Source organism: Entelurus aequoreus, linkage group LG06 (genome assembly GCF_033978785.1).
Source record: "Entelurus aequoreus isolate RoL-2023_Sb linkage group LG06, RoL_Eaeq_v1.1, whole genome shotgun sequence".
Classification (NCBI taxonomy): domain Eukaryota; kingdom Metazoa; phylum Chordata; class Actinopteri; order Syngnathiformes; family Syngnathidae; genus Entelurus; species Entelurus aequoreus.
This window is the reverse complement of record NC_084736.1, coordinates 23,011,744-23,035,659: the sequence shown is the minus strand read 5'-3', so window position 1 is coordinate 23,035,659 and position 23,916 is coordinate 23,011,744. Positions and strand designations below refer to the sequence as shown.

Sequence of the window (23,916 nt, the reverse complement as noted above, 5' to 3'; positions counted from 1 at the left end):
AAAGAAGAATGAACATCAATGGAACCCAAATACAATCTTTTTTTTTTTTACACTTTTTCTAGGATTATTGATAAACATTAGAGATGTCCGATAATGGCTTTTTTGCCGATATCCGATATTCCGATATTGTCCAACTCTTAATTACCGATATCAACCGATACCGATATATAAAGTCGTGGAATTAACACATTATTATTCCTAATTTTGATGTGATGCCCCGCTGGATGCATTAAACAATGTAACAAGGTTTTCCAAAATAAATCAACTCAAGTTATGGAAAAAAATGCCAACATGGCACTGCCATATTTATTATTGAAGTCTCAAAGTGCATTATTTTTTTTAACATGCCTCAAAACAGCAGCTTGGAATTTGGGACATGCTCTCCCTGAGAGAGGGGGTAGGAGGTAGCGGGGGGAGAGTTAGTGCTGCAAGGGGTTCTGGGTATTTGTTGTGTTGTGTTTATGTTGTGTTACGGTGCGGATGTTCTCCCGAAATGTGTTTGTCATTCTTGTTTGGTGTGGGTTCACAATGTGGCGCATATTTGTAACAGTGTTAGAGTTGTTTATACGGCCCCCCCTCAGTGTGACCTGTATGGCTGTTGACCAAGTATGCCTTGCATTCACTTGTGTGTGTGAAAAGCCGTAGATATTATGTGACTGGGCCGGCACGCAAAGGCAGTGCCTTTAAGGTTTTTTGGCGCTCTGTACTTCTCCCTACGTCCGTGTACACAGTGGCGTTTTAAAAAGTAATACATTTTACTTTTTGAAACCGATACTGATAATTTTGAAACCGATACCGATCATTTCCGATATTACATTTTAAAGCATTTATCGGCCGATATTATCGGACATCTCTAATCTCAAACATACAGAAAAGTGTCACTGAATAAAAAACAACAACAACAAAGAAAAAAGAGTTGAGGTAAGTGAAAGGGTTCATTGTCAACAGTGAGTGTCACATTTATCCTATAGTGTCTTTAATTTAGCTATGTAACTAATTATGCAGCCCCAGGTCAAGTCAAATTGTTTTGGCGTACCCCTCAGATTATATTTAATTTTCTCTAAATCTAAGAAAATCATGAGGTCCTTAAGCCATAGGGAGGCCTTGGGGGCAAACTGTGATTTCCACTCCAATAAAATCCTTCTACGAGCTATTAATGATGCAAAGGCGATACTATTCCTAAAAGTCTGCTTAATTTTTGGATAGTTTGGTGGAATTCCAAAAATAGCCAATTCTGCACAAGGCGTCAATTAAAAATGTAATGCATCTGCAGGTCGGATTTCCTACTCGGAAAGTGGGAGCATTCTCATCACCCCCCGAGTTGACTTCAAAGATGGCCGCCCTGGATGTAAAAAATAATATTAGCTTCAAATAACATCCGTTATTAGCACTTATGATTACCTTATTTTTCGGACTACCGTATTTCCTTGAATAGCCGCAGGGGCGCTAATTAATTTAAAACCTCTTCTCACTCCTGCGGTTACCAAAACCATGCGGAATGAGCAAGCATGCGCTAATTATTTTAAAACCTCTTCTCACTCCGGCGCATACCTTATCATGAAAAACACATTTAATAAAAAAAACGTTATTATGATCTTACCTTTACTTGTAGATGGGTCCATGTGCAGCTGCTTCTGATCAAAGGCAGTCTTTCTCATCTTTCTTCAATTTTAAAAGTCTCTGGAGATATTCCTTTAATTATTACCTCCTGCTTCGATTGAAAGTCCAGTTTAGAAAACGGTTTTATTTTAGATATGTAATCCTCCATGTTAAAAGTGCAAGCAAACAATTGCTGCATGCTTGCTGCTTGTTGTCTTCTTCTGCAGTACCTGTCTCCTGCAGTACTGGTAGTCGCAAGAAGGATCACTAGCGCCCTCCACCACCTGGAGGCGGGAGTCATTTAATGACTCATATTTGACCCGGCGGAAGTGCCAAGCATGCGCTAATTATTTTGCGAAACGAGTTTGACCCGGCTGTAATTCTAGGCAGGCGAATACTATATTCCCGGCGCCAATTCAAGGAAATACGGTATAAGGCGGCGCACTTAAAATCCTTTAATTTTCTCAAAAACTCGACAGTGCGCCTTATAATCCGTTGCGCCTAATGTATGGAATCATTTTGGTTGTGCTTACCGACCTCGAAGCCATTTTATTTGGTACATGGGGAAATGATAAGTGTGACCATAGATGGCAGTCACACATAAGAGATACGTGTAGACTGCAATATGATGGCAATATGACTCAAGTGAACGACACCAAAATTGTATATGTTCCATTGAAAATATAGAATATTACACACGGATGTAAACAATAATATTAGCTTCTATAATGTCTGTTATTAGAACTTCTGAATATCGTATTTTTTGGACTATAAGGCGGCACACTTAAAATCCTTTCATTTTCTCAAAACTCAACAGTGCGCCTTATAACCCCTTGCGCCTAATGTACGGAATCATTTTGATTGTGCTTAACGACCTCGAAGCCATTTTATTTGGTACATGGGGAAATGATAAGTGTGACCCGTAGATGGCAGTCACACATAAGAGACACGTGTAGACTGCAATATGATGGCAATATGACTCAAGTGAACAACACCAAAATTGTATATGGTCCATTAAAAATATAGAATACTACACACGGATGTAAAAAATAATATTAGCTTCTATAATGTCCGTTATAAGAAATTCTAAATATACTGTATTTTTTGGACTATAAGGCGGCACACTTGAAATACTTTCATTTTCTCAAAACTCGACAGTGCGCCTTATAACCCGGTGCGCCTAATGTACGGTTATAATTTTGGTTGTGCTTACCCACCTCGAAGCCATTTTATTTGATACATGGTGAAATGATAAGTGTGACCAGCAGATGGAAGTCACACATAAGAGATATGTGTAGACTGCAATATGATGGCAATATGACTCAAGTGAACAACACCAAAATTGTATATGTTCCATTGAAAATATAGAACATTACACACAGCGCTCAAAAATCTATCAAAATGTTTTAGTACGACTTTGGTAAGCTATAAAGCCACACCGCTGTGCTTCAACATACGAGTATTATTATGGTGTGAAGGTCAGACATATTATCTGGCGTCTTGTTTTGCAATATTATGCAAAAGCAACTTTTCTTACCTTCTGGTACCTGCTGATCTGTATTTGGGATCTGCTTGAGTCCTGAAAATGTGCACACGTCCGCCATTGTAGCCCGTGTCGACACCGTAGTTGATAAGCTTCTTCTTTGTCTCTATCTTCTTGTTATGGGACATTCATTATCTGCTGTTGCCATTTCTAATATAAAGTAGTGTAAAGTTCTTACTTATATCTGTCCATAAACTCCCCATGAAAGTGCTAAAACATACCGGTGTGGTGAGTTTACATTATTCACCCAAGTAACTTTAGTTATTAGAGAGTTTCCGGTCGGACGGTTTTTCACGGGACACATTTCCGGCGTTGTTATTGCACTAGTGAGCCACGGATGAGGAGATGCTGCTCCGTTATTGATTGAAGTAAAGTCTGAATGTCATTAAAACAGTTAGCTCTACCTTTTGACACTTCTTCCACTCCCGTCCTTGCACGCTACACCGCTACAACAAAGATGACGGGGAGAAGACGCTGCCGAAGGTGAGCCACGTAAATAAGGCCGCCCACAAAACGGCGCATCCTGACGCGACTGTCAGAAAGCGGCTTGAAGATGATCTGTAAAACATAATCTATGCAACATTTTGACCAAAGAACCACCATCACATGTTATGTAGACCACAAGGAAGGGTTTTACATTTAGGAAAAAAATAAATAAATGACCCCTTTGTTGCGCCCTATAATCCGGTGCGCCTTTTGTATGAAAATAGACCTGACTAGACCTGCTCATCGGCAGTGCGCCTTATAATCCGGTGTGCCCTATTGTCTGGAAAATAAATAAATGTCCATTTGTCCATTTTGCTCACTCAATAAGAGTCCCAAAAATTTGACAGACCAGTGTGGAAAAGAGGAGGGAATCGCTGTGGAATACAAAAAAAAAAAAGACTATTTCCGGGTGTACTTTAATGGCGCTCAAAAGTATTGAAGAATCAACGAAGCAGGCTTCGTACCACAGCAAGTTTTAATTGTGATGAGACACGACTTTTTTGGGAAAATATGCCAAAGCAGACTTATTTAACAGCGGAGGAGAAGACACAACCTCTTGTTTAGCGACGGCCCCAATCCCTCCCTTCTCCCCCTTTGTCTGTCTGCTCCTTTCTCATCAGCTCCTCCTTTTGCGATGTTAATGCAAGTGGACTTTACTCTTTTTTTTAAAAATGTTTACCATTACAGCAATATGTTTGTTAACGTTAAGGATTGTTGTGATTTTTGCTCGTTCGTGAGGGCACCAAAGGGACTTCCGCACATGTGTTGGCAGAGCAGCGCATGCAGGAGAGTTTAGGTGGCCGTTGTTGTTTTGGCTTGTTAAAGAGAAGGTTGATCCATCCCCTCCTTGTTATGTTTGTCTTTATGTTATGTAAAATGTCAAGACTGGAACCAATTATTCATATTTACATGGTTTCCTATGGAGAATTTGGCTTTACTCTAGGAACTTTTCAATTTACGAACCCTGTTCATGAACCAATTAAGTTTGTAAATATATATGGATTTCACACTCTTTTCGCATGTACAACTATATTAATTTTCTCCACCAAGGGTTTGTTTGTTTATTAGTTAGTTATTATATTAGTATTAGTTGGGTAATCCGGATCCTTTCTACTACATTACCTTACGCTTATTATTGGGAACCTCCCTTTTGCGGGGAAGAGTCCTCCGAGATTCTTTTTTTTCTAAATAAAAAGAGGTGACTAGAACTGAAAATGTACAATTGATTCTGTACAAAACCATGAGTACAAACAATAGCAATAATGGCCTTGGAGAAGGGACCGAGCTGTCTGAAGTCCGGAGCCTTCTATGAAAACGGTCGCTCTCCTCGCATGCTTTTTGTCCATTGGCGGGGATCGAAACCGAAAGTTAACTTGGCGTAAGTGTTGAGCACACACACATTCTTGTCCACACTTGCTCCGCACCAGGTACATCCTGACACCATTAAAACTAGTGAGAATAATATGTGTGTGTATATATAAGAAACAAAGTGAGATCATTGTTTTTACCTTCTTCGAGCAAAACCAAGGCAGAAGCTAGCAACATCTAAGGCAGGAGTGTCAAACTCATTTTTGCTTATTAGGAAAATCTGTGCACACGCGGGCCGGACTATTTAAATCATGGCATTAAAACTACAAAATAAAGACAACTTCAGATTGTTTTATTTGTCTTACTTTGACCAAAAATAGAACAAACACATTCTGAAAATATTACAATAAAAATATAGAAAAAAATACCGGCAGCAGTAAAGTTTAGATCCATGAGGGTAAGAAGAAAGTGTTTATAACTGAATACATTTACATATGCATTAAAAAAAAAAAGATTTTGTATTATTTTTTATAATGGATTAAGTAATGTTTATGACAACCTTTTTCCAAAATACAATATAGAATGTGAGATATAACAGGATAATGCATACATTTATCATTTGTTTTCAAAACGGTTACAAAAAAGTGGGACCCCAAAAATGTCCTGCGAGACCCCATTTTTATGACTTGATGGGGTCCCTGGTACCCCATTTTGAAAATTCCTAGCGCCAACACTGATGGAGTATTGGTGCGTGCAAAACAGCAGCAGGCGGCTGTGGCCTGTGGGCCGGTCCTAATACTAATCAAATATCATCCCGGAGCGGCGTGGCGAAGTTGGTAGAGTGGCCGTGCCAGCAATCGGAGGGTTGCTGGTTACTGGGGTTCAATCCCCACCTTCTACCATCTTAGTCACGTCCGTTGTGTCCTTAGGCAAGACACTTCAACCTTGCTCCTGATGGCTGCTGGTTAGCGCCTTGCATGGCAGCTCCCGCCATCAGTGTGTGAATGTGTGTGTGAATGGGTGAATGTGGAAATACTGTCAAAGCGCTTTGAGTACCTTGAAGGTAGAAAAGCGCTATACAAGTATAACCCATTTATCATTTATTTATTTATCCCCGGGGCCATAGATCATTCATTCGCGGGCCGGATGACACATAGGTTCTAAGGCGTTCCATTTTGCTCAAATGTGGGAAAATGTTCCCCGAACATTTACGTTACGAGGCTGGGCTTCTGTGTGTGTTTCTCATTATATCCCATTGGGTTGAGTTTTTAGTTAGTTGTGATTAAGGGCTATATAAATAAACTTTGATTGATTGATTGATTGATTGATTGATTGATTGATTGATTGATTGATATGCTAGCGGCTACGCCTCTACCCACAGAGAAAAGAGACAAGAGGGTTCACTCTACTGTTCTATGGTACGGTATGGTAAATTAAAGACTTAATTTAGAGTTATTTGGACACTAGGGGAACATATAAGGGTTAGGGTTAGGGTTAGGGTTACTAATAAGCAATCATTCTGAGGTTATTGAGGGAAGACTTAGTTTATATATCAATGATGAAATCTTAACATTGCAACACATGCCAATACGGCCGGGTTAACTTATAAAGTGCAATTTTAAATTTCCCGGCAAACTTCGGGCTGAAAACGTTTCGATATGATGACATTTGCGCGTGACGTCAACTGTTGAAGCGGTATTCGGAGCCCATTGAATCCAATACAAAAAGCTCTGTTTTCATCTCAAAATTCCACAGTATTCTGGACATCTGCGTTGGTGAATCTTTTGCAATTTGTTTAATGAACAATGGAGACTGCAAAGAAGAAAGTTGTAGGTGGGATCGGTGTATTAGCGGCGGACTACAGCAACACAACCAGGAGGATTTTGAGGATAGCAGACGCGCTAGCCGAACGACCTCACGTTGACTTCTTCCGTCTCCGGGCCGCCGACCGCATCGGTGATCGGGTGAAGTCCTTCGTCGTACCGTCGATCGCTGGAACGCAGGTGAGCACGGGTCGTGATGAGCAGATGAGAGCTGGCGTAGGTGCAGAGCTAATGTTTTTAGCATAGCTCTGTCGAGGTTCCCTAGCTAAGTTAGCTTCAATGGCATCGTTAGCAACAGCATTGCTAAGCTTCGCCAGGCTGGAAAGCATTAACCGTGTAGTTACAGGTCCAGAGTTTGGTAGTATTGTTGATCTTCTGTCTATCCTTCCAGTCAGGGGCGTATTTGTTTTGTTTCTATATGCAGTTAAGCCCGATGCTATCACGTTAGCTCCGTAGCTAAAGTGCTTCACTGATGTATTGTCGTGGAGATAAAAGTCACTGTGAATGTCCATTTCGCGTTCTCGACTCTCATTTTCAAGAGGATATAGTATCCGAGGTAGTTTAAAATACAAATCCGTGGTCCACAATAGAAAAAGGAGAAAGTGTGGAATCCAATGAACCCTTGTACCTAAGTTACGGTCAGAGCGAAAAAAGATACGTCCTGCACTGCACTCTAGTCCTTCACTCTCACGTTCCTCATCCACAAATCTTTCATCCTCGCTTAAATTAATGGGGTAATCGTCGCTTTCTCGGTCCGAATCGCTCTCGCTGCTGGTGTAAACAATGGGGAAATGTGAGCAGCCCTTCCTCCGGTGACGTCATGCTACTTCCGGTACGGGCAAGGCTTTTTTTTTTATCAGAGACCAAAAGTTGCGAACTTTATCGTCGTTGTTCTATACTAAATCTTTTCAGCAAAAATATGGCAATATCGCGAAATGATCAAGTATGACACATAGAATGGATCTGCTATCCCCATTTAAATAAAAAAAAATCATATCAGTAGGCCTTTAATGGCTTACTGGTTATATAATAAGGCCATGCAGAATAAGGCATTAATAAGTACTTAATAATGACTAATTAAGAGGCAATATGTTACTAATTTGCATGTTAATAAGCAACTAATTAATGGTGAATATGTTCCCCATACTAAAGTGTTACCCATCATTTATTTCTATATCTGCAATATTCAGTTTTTGAACCCTCCACCTGTAGAGTTTGGGAAGATGCAGTACTTTTGTAAACATTGACGCGGTAGAAAGCCTAATAACCATCGGTGTGTAGTAGGACTGTGATTCGATTCGATTCTCAGGGGTAACAATTCGATTCAGAATTGATTCTCGATCCAAATGTATACTTTTTTAATAGCAATTAGTGCCAGTTCTATAAATAACTACATTCTTACATAAAATAGATAACAGCTCTGATAATTTTTTATATTACTTAAAAGAAAACTGTTTTTGTTTAATAATTTTCTACCCAAACATTTACTAAAGTCAAGTAGCCAACACTTCTCTTTTTTAAAGTAAATATGTACAGCAAATGTAGATCATCTTCATCAACAATATGATTTGCCTGAATGGCTGGACAGGACAGATAAAAAAAATTAAAAAAGTTTAGAATTTTTTTTTTTTTTAAACGAAAAATAATCGTTACAGGGGAGAATCGCAAATTCAAAAATCTTTTTTGTTGTTGTTGACTCCCCTAGTGTGTAGACTGGAGCTACTGTGTGTGAGAACCATAACAAGAAAGTGTTGGAGCGGTGCGATGAAGCTCATCAGACCGAGCAGCCATCCGTCATCTCCAAGGTTAATGCAGAAACAAAAAGTGAAAACAGGTGAGCGGGGCAGCGGGCTGCAATAAAAACACGTTTACGGCGAGGCGGCATCTGATTAGGACATGAATCTGAAATGTAATTAAGAGCGTGAGGAGGCTCATCTGAAGCCTGTCGCCAGGGCCAAGTAACGGAAGACATCAGCATTCACGCATCGTCGTGTCGCTTTGACACGGAAAAAAAATAAAACATCAGCTCATCCCCAAAAGAGCGTTCAGCGGTTTAATCACTGCATGTCACTCAGGCATTTTTGTATCTTTGACCGTAGAAGACAACGTGCACCCACTTCTTTAGGTACACCCTCTGATAGGATACACCAAAAAGTCCACAAAACATAAGGATAAAAAACATGAAAAAAAAAGGGAAACATTAAAAAAACACGTCGGTCATAAAATACATTAACGCGGCCCTGTTATGCAACACCAACTTTGTTTACCTGATGGTACCTGCTTATGCGTATTTGGGATCTGCATAAGTCCCAAAAATGTGAAATCAAATTGAGATATTTATAAAACAATCTTGCCTTCCTTCACACTTCCTCCAAACGGTCCGTTTGGAATTTGCTCCTTTTTGTGACGTTTTTGCCATCAGCGTATTAACCATATATGGTAGTTATTTACCCAAACATCCTTGCGTGACTCAGTCTATTTAAATAGATGTCAAACCGGCGAATGATTTGTGGCAAAGTGCCTTCAACTGTGAAGAAGTTGCTTCCAGTGTGTACAAAAATTAGCCCCACTTCAACCACCTTCTCAAAATGATGGATTTTACAAAAAAATTTATACTTTTAATGGCAATGGAGGAGACAACGAAACGGTAAGTAATACCAGTAGGTTAAAAATGTGTGAATAATACGATTTGTTGTGTAGCTAGCTTAGCCTTCTAATGTGAGGCAAGAGCATCGCCGTCCACCGGCAAAATAAAGAAGGATCTTCCAAAAAAATACATTTAATTGGATCATTGTGTACTGTGTTTGGCAACGAACCAGTTAGTATTATAATCCGTAATTACGTTAGGGTCTCTATCGTTTACAAGTGTTCAAAACAGCAGTGCAGTAAAATTATTAACATTATATAGAATAGAGAAGCATTTTATTGTAAATATACACATATATACTTGCAGGATATAGCACTGGAGAGATAATGACTTGGTAGAAATGTAACCTTATTCTGAAGAAAAAGGCCAACAGGACTACAAGTTCTGGTTTCAGGGGGGGACTGTTTGGTGGCGTTTAGAAAAAAGGGTTTTTGGGTAAACGTCAGTATAACGACATTATAAAATCCCAGACGAGCAGGGAAACCTGCGAAACAGGCTTGTAGGGATGATATAGTCTCTGTGTTTTTTCCTGACCTAACGTGTGTATATATATATATATATATATATATATATATATATATATATATATATATATATATATATATATATATATATATATATATATATATATATATATATATATATATATATATATATATATATATATATATATATATATATATATATATATATATATATCTGTGTGTGTGTGGATGACGCAAAACATCCTTTAATGGAGACACCTACAAGTCGCAAATGTACTTTATCAAAATTTTTGAAATATCGCTTCTATTTGGACGAAGTGGTTGGGTAGAGGGAAGTCTGGGCTTCTTTGCTTAGGTTACTACCCCTGAGACCCAACCTTGGATAAGCGGAAGAAGATGGTAGGATTGATGGAATTATTTAATAATTTTTTATATTGGCAAACGTGCTGTTTTACACTGCAATATTGTTCAGTTAGTATTACGTATGTCTAGCTTGTGTGCTATTGTGTGCTTAGCTGTTGTGTAGATGCCAGTTCTTAGTAACCTATAGCAGGCCTGGCCCTAACCAATCTGGCGCCCTAGGCAATATTTTAGGTGGCGCCCCCCCACATCGGCAATGAAGTGTATATACTCACAAGAAACCGAATAGCTTTGTCTTTTACCTTTTTTTTTACTTAAAGAAAGCAAATTAACATATTATATGAGAATGTTATGTTATGATTATCTTTAACCGAATCACAGCAGTGCTCAAATTAAAAAACAGCATTCCCTCTCATGTGATATTGCTTAATTAACATTAATGATGTGCACTTTAACAACTAGGCTTACAACTATACCTAATATATAAAGGGGTGGAAAAGTGACTATTACCTGCAGGGCAAACATTAGCTAACCAGAAGGCAATAACAATGTAAACAAAAAACACCTGCTTAAAAGATCTAATACAAATGTCCCTGAGGAATGTAAGGTGGGAGTACTGTAATTACCTAACGTTACATTATTATTTTCCATAACAATTTAGCCCCCTCCACAATATTAACCCGACGTTAAAACAGAACTAGCTATTTATTGATTAGCAATTGCCGAATCATGTAACATTAAATGAATGCTAAAAAGCCAGGTTACTATCACATTCTTTAACAGACAAATAATTTCATGTAGGCTAACCTACCTGCTACCTCTGTCTTTTTCTCGTTTCGCCTCCTCTTCTTTTCTGTTTTTTCTTCCCTGGGCACCTGACAGTTTTGGCCGTTTTGACATCCTGTGTTGATTTTTTGATGTGGTGACGTCCAAAAAGAGTCATGATACGGGAAGGGAGGGGGCGCACCGTGCTGGGGGGGGGGGCGTAATGTTGTAACAAATAATATTTCTATTAAATAGGCTTTACTTTGCATTTTAATTAACGTGGGATTATTTTTTGTATTTAGAAATAATAGTACCAATTTTTTTTTCTTTTTTTTTTTTCTCCAACATTTGTGGCACTGGCGTGGCGCCCCCTGATGGACAGCGCCCTTAGCATTTGCCTATACGGCCTATGCCACGAGCCGGCCCTGACCTGTAGCCTACAATTGGTTACCTTTTGTAAATGACTTGACTAAAATAGAAGAAATTGTGTGCTTATCGGAGGACATTTAGATGTTAGCTGGCCGTCCATCTTTGCACAAGTAAACACGCTGCAGGACTGCTTGTATCGCACATGATATCACACATTTACACGCAAGCTGATATCATCACATACTTGTTCTCTGATATCGGATCTGCAAGAGAGGTACTGATGAATATGAATATTATGCTGAAAGCTGTTATGAATATTTTGGTTCCTGCTCTCAGAATGTTGAATAACTCCATGATGATGAAATGTCACCTGGGAGAAGAGAGGAAAGGTTTTTACTCGGCTGAAGACGGAAGGCAAAAGTGAATTATTGGCCGATGAAGCAGTTAGTGTCCGTGAGATCAGCCGACCAATCAATTCTCAGGTCTTATCTGAACTTGTGTCCCTCGTCTCTAGGCTCCCGTGGGACGCCAGACGGGCCTCCAGGTGATCATCTTGTATTGAACCCAGCATGGGGGAGGCGTTAAAAGGACGTAAGTCTCGTTTAATCATCCTCGATTGGTTGTGGATGTCTTATGTCTAAGCTTCGTGAGACTCCCACAGGGTCATGTGACTTATGTGTCCTGCTCTTGTGCTCACGCAGGAATACACAGGTGGGTGGAGTAGCTAAAAACTGTAATTAAGTAAGAGTACGGTTTCTAGTCATTTGGATAAGTACTTGAGTAAGAGAAAGTATTCATTTTTAAAAACTACTCAAGTACTGAGTATTGGATTGTAGTTAATTATGGGGATAGTTACTTGTTACAAATCATTGAATTAAAAACAGAATTACTTTTAAAAAATTTAGTTAATTACAAAGGGATATAATTACTGCGCTACTTTAAAAAAAAACTTTAACTGTCTAGCATAATGCAGTTGAGACGTTTCATGAAAGCAGAGTTGTGCCCTTAAAAGTGCCTTTAAAACATTTGTATGCTCGTACAACACTTAAAACCTTAAGCATATCAGTATGTGGGATTAAATTATGGAATGGATTAACCAAAGAAATCAAACCAAGCACCAATCTGATTCAGTTCAAGAGACTGTTCAAATTACAAGTGTACACAAAGTACACAGAACAAGAATTATGAACACCCTTTTTTTTTTCCTCTTTTTTTTTATTGAGACAAAGATTATTTATGTATTTAATATTTGTTCGCTTACTATGGTATATTATTTATTTATTATTTATTTGTTCACTGTTCTGTTACAGAGAACAAGGTAATTGAATGAAATTGCTATGGTATGAAAGGGGGTTGGATTAAATAAGCTCTGCTTCTTCCTACTCCTTTTTCGGACGTGCTGTAATGAAACATCTGGAAATGTGTGATGCATTACAATGTATCGTATGCATGTTCCAAATAAACTGAAACTGAACTGAACTGAACTGAAAGTTGCTAAGTGACTTGTGATGTCAGCGGCCAGACAGAGCAGCATTAGTTCAGTTGTGTTTGTTAGCTCAGACTCTTAGTTTGCAGGCAGTGACAGCAGCTTTGTTAAATATTTCACTGGATTTTGTTAGCGTTAGTTAATAAAGAGATTGAATGTGCTTCCATGGCTGTACTCTCCTTGTCCACAAACGAGGTATTGTAGGATTGCAAGCTTGTCACTTCAGTCATTAATTTGTTGTTCATTATTCCCACGTAGTAGTAGTAGTGTGTGTGTGTGTGTGTGTGTGTGTGTGTGTGTGTGTGTGTGTGTGTGTGTGTGTGTGTGTGTGTGTGTGTGTGTGTGTGTGTGTGTGTGTGTGTGTGTGTGTGTGTGTGTGTGTGTGTGTGTACTGTGGAGAATGCATATAGTTTTAAGAGTTATTTCTTTATTCATAGTCATGTTTAAAGCAGCTAATATTTTCCCATGGGTACTCTTTTTGCTTTTATCTTATGTCCGCAAGTAAACTTTGTGCTTTACCTTGAAGGGTTGGAATGTGGGAGTATAGCATACTCCCTTTTTACCTTATCAGTATTAGAACAAAGAGGCTGTATTCCTTTCTGGGCAGGGTGGGGGCTGTTTTCATATTCAATAAGTTGTCTCTTCCTGTTTGATTTTCAGACCACTTCTGGATGCTGGTATTAGCGCATTTGTAAGGACTGGTCTCCTAAAGCTTTAGTAAAACTTGATAATATTCCTATTCTGTCTTGATGGTCCTTCTTACTCAACGTATAAGTCATCTGAAAGAATTTGGGATTGACCAGTGACTTTAATTCCGTGAGAGGAAGACTGGTCAGACGCAACAGTACTTACATGTTGTTTGCTGTGTAATGTTGCCTTCTTCTATTTAATACTAATTTCATTTTAGTGTGGTGCTGGTTGTTGCTTTATCAAAAAGTTACTTCCTGCTTTGAATTTGCTGTGCTTCTGACGCTGCCTTGTTGACATTGAACCACATTAAAAGTAGCGTACCATGTTACATCAAACATGTCGCTAACGGCGCTGTAACATACATAAAAGTAATTAGATTACTCGTATAGGAAAAGTAACGGCGTTAGTAACGTCGTTATATTATCACGTTTTACTTTGACTACTTTTAAGGGACCTTTAGATTGTATCTTAAGGGACTTCCTTATTGTGTATGTCTGAAATTTGTAAAAACAATCAAAACGCAGAATAAGCGCTATGCGTAGGGCCCCGTGATCCGTGGGGGGCCCGATTTAGCGTGAAGGGCGCTTCATATGAAATTTTACCGCAAACGTATTTCTAGCCCCTTCCTGCTCTGTCACTGCTAAGAATATAATATCAAATTTCCCTGAACATTCTTACTGTCCCATGTGGTGCGTTAGTAAGGCAATTATGGTTATGGTTGAAAATGTATGCTTTAATAGTTATGGTAAATGTGTTATTTTGCTCATAAGAATAAATTATTGAACTATTTCTTTCTCACAAATTTGTAGCACAGAACATGCATCAAATTAAATACAGGTTTGATTTCAAAAATATAAAAATCGTTTTACATAATCTAAAAAGTCAAAAAATGTTGTAATCCAAATTTTTATTTGGACATATAGCGTTGATTTATCAATCTCTCAAACAAACACACACACACACACACACACGCACATGCACACACATGCACTCACTCACACACACTTTAAAGGGGAAATGCAATTTTTATTTTTATTTTGCCTATTATTCACTATCCTTATGTGAAACAAGAACACATATATTTTTTATGCATTCTAACTATTAAATAAACACTAGCAGAAGTCAGCTAACAATGGAGCCAATGGGAGTTTCTCTATTCCGCAAATAAAGCGCTCTAACAAACATCCAAACACCTCCATTATGGTTTCATACACATGCTATAAGTATATATGTAATGTAGTAATATTCATAATAACATGTAATATTTACGTACTTTGCTCATTTTAAGCATACGGCGGCGTATTCATTTCACAAACGCATCACAATGTTCGCGTTTCGTTCAACAACAACAACACTACTAATCATGGCAGACTTCATGAGAGACAACAAACATAATAAAACAATCACTTACTGTACAATGTCTGCTCTCAATAGGATGCCAACTGACAGGATGTTTATATCTTCCCGTTTAGATGAAGAATTCATCATAATCCTCGTGAAGGCTCAAAATAAACTGCCGCAAACGAGCGTCTTATTGTGTCTTTCTCGCCATTTCCGGATGTCAAAGTTGACTAACTTCTCGGTTTATGTCCACAACCTTCTACTATCCAGGTGAGAGGCATGGTTTATAATCTAGAATTAACTTTCACCAACTCAGAGGCGATGCAGCAGCTCAATATGTCATTTCAGCAGCATAAAAAGTTAGCGCTCTGTGATCAAAAATATTTAGTCTGCGTTAGCACTTATAATAACAATATCGCTAATACTGGAGTAATATTCAGGTCATGATATGTAAATTGAGTATTGTTGGTGCTTTTTGGATGTTTTTTCAAGGGCTTTATGGGCAAAATAGTGTACTCCGATTGGCTACATTGTTAGCTGACTCTTGCTAGTGTTTATTTATGACTTAGAATGCGTTGAAAAAAGAAAAAACATGTGTTCTTGTCTTACATAAGGATTTTGAATGATAGGCAAAATAATAATCAAAAAGTGCAGTTCCCCTTTAAGTGTGTCTTGCCCAGCTGTTTGTTTACTGGCTCACAGTCTCAGCATCAGCATCAGAGGGTTGTCTATCAACACAGACCTTGGTCTCGTCGCACAAAAAGACGAAACGTCTCAGGCTGCAGATCCAAACTGGACTTTTGGGTTACGCTTGCGGGCTGAGCCAGTTTGACATTTTCCTTAAAGCTCTCTCTGAATAATGCATGAATCATTGTGACAAAAGTACGGAGGAGGTGGCAATCTACCAAAGTGTACTTTGGTGCCGGTCCAAAATGTGGCCCAAGTCTGCGTCGTAGCAATCAACATGGAGTGACCCACTCGCTACATGGAGCTCCCACATGATGACAAAGCACCTGTGTGACGTTGCTCCCCCTCCTACACCCCACCCCACTATCATTGCAAATATGAAAATGACATTACTATTTCTTTGTGCTTCTTTGTGCTGTAAAATGTTTGTTTGTGCCGTTACTGTTTTTAAGTTATTCTAAAATACATTTTCTGACTAGTGATGTCATCCAATCCTTTCTCTCCCACCTTGTTAGAATCTCCCCAAACTTGTCCCATTCGTTTGTGCTGCAAAATATTTAATTTTATTGTAGATATTTTAATATTAACTTGTTATTATTCATAACCAGTCACCTAACTTTGTCAAAATCTCCCCAAACGTATTCCAAACATTTGTGGCACGTTTGTGCTGCAACATTTTTTCGTCTAACATTTTATAGATGTTGTGTTATTAAAGTGTTATTATTCATGACTAGCCACCCAACATAGCAAACTATAAAAATGTAAACATATTTTTTGCAACACAAATATAGCTCAAACAAATGGGACACGTTTGACAAGGTGGGGGGGCTGGTTATGGATGATAACACGTTAACAACATACAAACTATAAAATGTTAATACTATAAAAACTAATTAGACCAAAAAATGTGCAGAACAAATGAATGGGAACGAGTTTGGGGAGATTTTGACAAGGCAGGGGTGCGGTTATGAACAATAATACATTAATAACATAAAAAACTATGATAATTAGATAAATCATTTTAGCTGCACAGTCGAGTGGTGCAAACTTGGGGACACTTTCACAGAGTTGGGGTGCTGATTATGATGATTATTATTGAACATAAAAACTATAAAACTTCAAAAAACTATATTAGTTCAACCAAAAAAAAGACATTATAGCACAAACGTAGCACAAACATTTGAGACACGTTTGGGGAGATTTTGACAAACTTGGGGGGGCTGATTATGAATAGAATAAAACATTTATACAAGTTCAACAACAACAAAAATGCAGCACAAACGTAGCACAAACTTTTGGGACTAGTTTGGGGAGATTTTTGACAAAGTTGGGGGAATATTATGAATAATAACACATTAATAACATTCAAACTATAAAAGTGAGGTGTCTTGCTCAAGGACACAACGGACGTGACTAGGTTGGTGGAAGGTGGGGATGGAACCAGGAACCCTCAGGTTGCTGGCACGGCCACTCTACAAACTGCGCCACGCCATACCCAAACGTTAATAACATACAAACTATAAAATGTTAATAATATAAAAACTATAATAGTTGGGGAGCTTTGACACAGTTAGGGTGCTTATTATGAATCATAAAACGTTAATAACATAAAACGTTAAAAAAAATGTTTTAAAAAACTATTAATTCAACAACAAAATATAAATTATAGCACAAACGTTTGGCACAAGTTTGGGGAGATTTTGACAAGGTAAGGGGGAGGTTATGAGCAGAGGTGGGTAGTAACGCGCTACCTTTACTCCGTTACATCTACTTGAGTAACTTTTGGGATAAATTGTACTTCTAAGAGTAGTTTTAATGCAACATACTTTTACTTTTACTTGAGTATATTTATAGAGAAGAAACGCTACTTTTACTCCGCTCCATTTATCTACATTCAGCTCGCTACTCGCTACTGATTTTTATCGATCTGTTAATGCACGCTTTGTTTGTTTTGGTTTGTCAGACAGACCTTCAAAGTAGGCTCTATCACATGCCTGCGTTTCACCAATCAAATGCAGTCACTGGTGACGTTTGACTCCGTTTCACCAATCAAACAGAGCCAAGCAGTCACATGACGCTGAAACATAAAAGTTTCAGCGGAAAAACAACAACAAGCTTAACCTTACATGAACTCAACGTCAAATTTGACGAAGCACATTGCAGTAAGTAACGTTAGTAGATATTTTAGCTGTCTCCATAGGCTGATGTTAGCTTCCCTGCTATGAATCACTGTCAAATGTACATCGTGTGGGGACATTTATTAACGCACTGCAGCCTCATAGACAGACACACACACACACACACACACACACACACACACACACACACACGCAGACACAATCACGTATGCATACAAACACCAATCAGAAGTGCATCAAGTGCAGCCCACACCTATCAGTTTATGGTTTGCGTAAAGGCTAACTTGTTATTTTCCTGTGTAATCTCTGCCTACTGAGCCTATGGTGCTGTTAAGTTATTGTGGCTCTATTTGCCTTAATTTTTTATGTTAATGTATTATTATTTAATATATGTTATTGTTTTAATTGCTTAAGAGATATTCCTGGCTCTGAATTTGCTCATTGCTATTTTTATGTTTTTGTGCATTATTTGTTGCCGTCATCATTAAACGAACAGGTTACTCATCAGTTACTCAGTACTTGAGTAGTTTTTTCACAACATACTTTTTACTTTTACTCAAGTAAATATTTGGGTGACTACTCCTTACTTTTACTTCTCTAAAGTAACAGTACTCTTACTTGAGTACAATTTCTGGCTACTCTACCCACCTCTGGTTATGAGTCATAAAACGTTAATAACATAAAAACTATAAAACGTAAAAAAAAAAACGGTATTAGTTCAACAACAACAAAAATTGTAGCACAAACGTTAGGACAAGTTTGGGGAGATTTTGACAAGGTAAGGGGGACTGGTTATGAGTCATAAAACGTTAATAACATAAAAACTATAAAACGTCAAAAAAACTATATTAGTTCAACAAAACAAAAAAATTATAGCACAAACGTAGCACAAACGTTTGGACAAGTTTTGGGGGATTTTGACAAAGTTGGGGGGCTGATTATAAATAATAACACGTTAATAACATAAAAAACTATAATAATTAGAGAAATAATTTTTGCTGCACACACCAGCACAAACGAGTGGGGGAAACGAGGGGACACTTTGACACAGTTGGGGGTTCTGATTATGAATCATAAAACGTTAATAACATTTAAAAAATTATAATAGTTTAACAACAATAAAATGCAGCACAAACGTTTGGGACAAGTTTGGGGAGATTTTGACCATGTGGGGGATGGGGGGGATAGTTATGAATAATAACACATTAATAACATCCATCCATCCATTTTCTACCGCTTGTCCCTTTTGGGGTCGCGGGGGGTGCTGGAGCCTATCTCAGCTGCATTTGGGCGGGAGAACATCCGCACCGTAACACAACATAAACACAACAGAACCAATACCCAGAACCCCTTGCAGCTCTAACTCTTCCGGGACGCTACAATATACACCCCCCCCCCTCACCTCAACCCCGCCCACCTCAACCTCCTCATGCTCTCTCGGGGAGAGCATGTCCCAAATTCCAAGCTGCTGTTTTGAGGCATGTTAAAAAAAAAAAGAATGCACTTTGTGACTTCAATAATAAATATGGCAGTGCCATGTTGGCATTTTTTCCATAACTTGAGTTGATTTATTTTGGAAAACCTTGTTACATTGTTTAATGCAGGGGTGTCCAAACTTTTTCCACTGAGGGCCGCACACTGAAAAATCAAAGCAAGCGGGGGCCATTTATTTTAAAAACCAATATAATATATGTATAAAAAATATACATTTAGGCCTCCACTCAGGCTTGATCCTGGGGACCCCAAAGGGTTTTGGTCAAAAAAATGTGTCATTATTCAGTATTATTATTTTTATTATTATTGAAGTTTTAAATTTCTAGATCAACATTAGGTCTATCTGTCAATATAACATTTTTAAAGATTTAAGTTGTATGCTCTTTTTGTCAAAGAAAACCATGTTTTTTATGGAAAAAACTCGAAATATGCAATATTTTCACCCAATAAAATTTTTAAGTGGAATATTTGAGATTATATAATAATTGGAGCCTTAAAAAGGTCAATAACACCATTATTATTTTTTGAGCAATGACACTTAAAAACAAATCACACACAAATTATTGGGGATCCAAAAGGGTCCTACTCATTAAAGTGTTACAAAATAAATTATACGTTTTTTTTACTGTTTACATTTAACACAATAGTCTCGAGATCAACTTCAGATCTATCCGTCAATTATAAGTTTTATTGTTGTTTATGTTTTTTGTTTGTTCGTTTTAGGCCCTTCTTTAAAAAAAAAACAGCTCAGTTTTTTATATGGCAAACACAAAATATGCAACATTTGCCCCAAAAAATACTTTAAAGTGGAATATTCAATGTGACGTAATTGGAGCCTTGAATAGGTCAATAATTCATAATGACATTGATTTTGATTCACTATTATTTTTTAAAGAAAGAAACCGCCTGCATGGCAGCTTTGTGTTATTAGAGTAAACATTGCAACATGTTCTTGTTACATTTCACCTGTTCGCTCTTTTATACCACTTTTTATGTTTTTAATTTTTTTTCAACCGTATTTTTAAAATGTGCCGTGGGGCCGTTAAAAAGTGACAAAAAGTGGGGCGGTATAGCTCGGTTGGTAGAGCGGCCGTGCCAGCAACTTGAGGGTTGCAGGTTCGATCCCCGCTTCCGCCATCCTAGTCACTGCCGTCGTGTCCTTGGGCAAGACACTTTACCCACCTGCTCCCAGTGCCACCCACACTGGTTTAAATGTAACTTAGATATTGGGTTTCACAATGTAAAGCGCTTTGAGTCACTTGAGAAAAAGCGCTATATAAATGTAATTCACTTCACTAATTCACTTCACCTGCGGGCCGCAAATGGCCCCCGGGCCGCACTTTGGACACCCCTGGTTTAATGCATCCAGCGGGGCATCACAACAAAATTAGGCATAATAATGTGTTAATTCCACGAATGTATATATCGGTATCGGTTGATATCGGTAATTAAGAGTTGGATATCGGCAAAAAAGCCATTATCGGACATCTCTAATAAAAACTGTAATAGACAAAAAAAAATGCAGCACAAAGAAATGGCAGTGGTATGTTCATATTTGCAAAGAAATGGCAGTGGTATGTTCATATTTGCAAAGAAATGGCAGTGGTATGTTCATGTTTGCAAAGAAATGGCAGTGGTATGTTCATGTTTGCAAAGAAATGGCAGTGGTATGTTCATATTTGCAAAGAAATGGCAGTGGTATGTTCATATTTGCAAAGAAATGGCAGTGGTATGTTCATATTTGCAAAGAAATGGCAGTGGTATGTTCATATTTGCAAAGAAATGGCAGTGGTATGTTCATGTTTGCAAAGAAATGGCAGTGGTATGTTCATGTTTGCAAAGAAATGGCAGTGGTATGTTCATGTTTGCAAAGAAATGGCAGTGGTATGTTCATGTTTGCAAAGAAATGGCAGTGGTATGTTCATGTTTGCAAAGAAATGGCAGTGGTATGTTCATGTTTGCAAAGAAATGGCAGTGGGATGTTCATATTTGCAAAGAAATGGCAGTGGTATGTTCATGTTTGCAAAGAAATGGCAGTGGGATGTTCATATTTGCAAAGAAATGGCAGTGGTATGTTCATATTTGCAAAGAAATGGCAGTGGTATGTTCATGTTTGCAAAGAAATGGCAGTGGTATGTTCATGTTTGCAAAGAAATGGCAGTGGGATGTTCATATTTGCAAAGAAATGGCAGTGGTATGTTCATGTTTGCAAAGAAATGGCAGTGGTATGTTCATGTTTGCAAAGAAATGGCAGTGGTATGTTCATATTTGCAAAGAAATGGCAGTGGTATGTTCATATTTGCAAAGAAATGGCAGTGGTATGTTCATATTTGCAAAGAAATGGCAGTGGTATGTTCATGTTTGCAAAGAAATGGCAGTGGTATGTTCATGTTTGCAAAGAAATGGCAGTGGTATGTTCATGTTTGCAAAGAAATGGCAGTGGGATGTTCATGTTTGCAAAGAAATGGCAGTGGTATGTTCATGTTTGCAAAGAAATGGCAGTGGTATGTTCATATTTGCAAAGAAATGGCAGTGGTATGTTCATGTTTGCAAAGAAATGGCAGTGGTATGTTCATGTTTGCAAAGAAATGGCAGTGGTATGTTCATGTTTGCAAAGAAATGGCAGTGGTATGTTCATATTTGCAAAGAAATGGCAGTGGTATGTTCATGTTTGCAAAGAAATGGCAGTGGTATGTTCATATTTGCAAAGAAATGGCAGTGGTATGTTCATGTTTGCAAAGAAATGGCAGTGGTATGTTCATGTTTGCAAAGAAATGGCAGTGGGATGTTCATATTTGCAAAGAAATGGCAGTGGTATGTTCATGTTTGCAAAGAAATGGCAGTGGTATGTTCATGTTTGCAAAGAAATGGCAGTGGTATGTTCATGTTTGCAAAGAAATGGCAGTGGTATGTTCATGTTTGCAAAGAAATGGCAGTGGTATGTTCATGTTTGCAAAGAAATGGCAGTGGTATGTTCATGTTTGCAAAGAAATGGCAGTGGTATGTTCATATTTGCAAAGAAATGGCAGTGGTATGTTCATGTTTGCAAAGAAATGGCAGTGGGATGTTCATATTTGCAAAGATAAGGGAGAACTAACATCACAAAGGTACGACAAAACCTCATGAAAAGATAGTTTTGAAAAAGAACGTGACGCAAAACTCCAAGCTGCACTTTCTGTCCCACGCTCCTCGAACGCACCACTCACCTGTCCACCAAGTGGACCTGACAGCCTGCACAGTGAAAAGTTTGCGCGCGGTTGTCATGGCGACGCACCCACCTGCCCCATGGATGTTCTCCTCGCACGAGTACCAGATGCCGGTGTGGAAGCGGCGGAAGAGGAAGCGGTCGTCGCCGGTCTCCCAGCTGTAGTGCACCTTGCTCTGGTCCGTCTCGTTGACGCCGTAGTCGATGCAGTTGTGGCGCCGCTGCGGGCTGCAGTTGGGCTTGGGGACGCGCTGCGTGCCCTCGCACCAGTAGGTGGTGATGAAGGCGGTGGTGGAGAAGAAGAGCGCCACCAGGTTCAGGCCCACGGACAGCAGGGCGCGACACTTGCGCGTCGTCTTCATGCTCCAAGCGCGCGTCACGGCCGCAGCAGCGCAGGCATGGCGCGGCCAGGACGCAACCCGCGCGTGTCCTTCCTCCTTCCTCCTCCTCCTCCTCTTCCTCTCTCGCTCTCTCCTCGTGCGTCACAAGCACACGCACACCGCTTCCTTCACCAAAGAGACACGCACTCTCTATTTACACGTGCAGTTGACCTTGTCTTTGCAAATATGGAAGTAACACTTCCTGTCGTTTGTGCTGGTAAAATGTTTAGTTTTTTTCCATTAACGTTACTATAAAATATATTTTCTGACTAGTGCAGGGGTCGGCAACCCAAAATGTTGAAAGAGCCATATTGGAGCAAAAATACAAAAAACAAATCTGTCTGGAGCCGCAAAAAATTAAAAGCCATATTACATACAGATAGTGTGTCATGAGATATGAATTGAATTAAGAGGACTTAAAGGAAACTAAATGACCTCAAATATACGTACAATTGAGGCATAATGATGCAATATGTACATATAGCTAGCCTAAATAGCATGTTAGCATCGATTAGCTTGTAGTCATGCAGTGACCAAATATGTCTGATTAGCACTCCACACAAGTCAATAACATCAACAAAACTCACCTTTGTGCATTCACGCACAACATTAAAAGTTTGGTGGACAATATGAGACAGAAAAAGAAGTGGCATAAAACACGTCCTAGGAAGTCGGAGAAAGTTATACCGTATTTCCTTGAATTGGCGCAGGGAATATACTATTCGCACGTCTAGAATTACTGCCAGGTCAAACTCGTTTCTCAAAATAATTAACGCATGCTTGGCCTTATCGCCGGTTCATTATTGAAGCTGGATCAAATTCGTTTCTCAAAATATTAATTTTATTATCGCATGTCTATAATTTTCACCGGGTCAAACTCGTTTCGCAAAATATTTAGCATATGTCTAGAACTTCCACCGGGTCAAATTCGTTACGTCACGAGTGACGCATCTGTCCTCATTTTCAAAATGGAGGAAGCTGCTTTCAGTAGTTTACAATCGCACAAAGGAAAAAAGATAAAGAGCTTTTCAGTAGGATATAAGGTCCAAGCTATTGAATATCGGTACAGTATGCTAAAGAGAACAGTAAGCAGCTATGTTTTATTAATAT

The 23,916-nt window shown here is 38.7% G+C and overlaps 2 protein-coding genes across 2 annotated transcripts in view; one reads left to right on the top strand and one right to left on the bottom strand.

Annotated features, from left to right (window-relative positions):
- hoatz (HOATZ cilia and flagella associated protein) overlaps positions 1 to 11,976 on the top strand; it is an 89,663-nt gene extending 77,687 nt beyond the window's left edge. Inside the window, exon 2 of the mRNA XM_062050300.1 lies at positions 11,900 to 11,976. The gene's annotated coding sequence lies outside the window, so the exon portion shown is untranslated. The remainder of the gene's footprint in view (positions 1 to 11,899) is intronic.
- gsg1l (gsg1-like) overlaps positions 1 to 22,884 on the bottom strand; it is a 44,765-nt gene extending 21,881 nt beyond the window's left edge. Inside the window, exon 1 of the mRNA XM_062050293.1 lies at positions 22,500 to 22,884. Coding sequence (XP_061906277.1) covers positions 22,500 to 22,788 — 289 coding nt within the window. The 5' untranslated portion in view covers positions 22,789 to 22,884. The remainder of the gene's footprint in view (positions 1 to 22,499) is intronic.
- Positions 22,885 to 23,916: the final 1,032 nt, after the last annotated feature.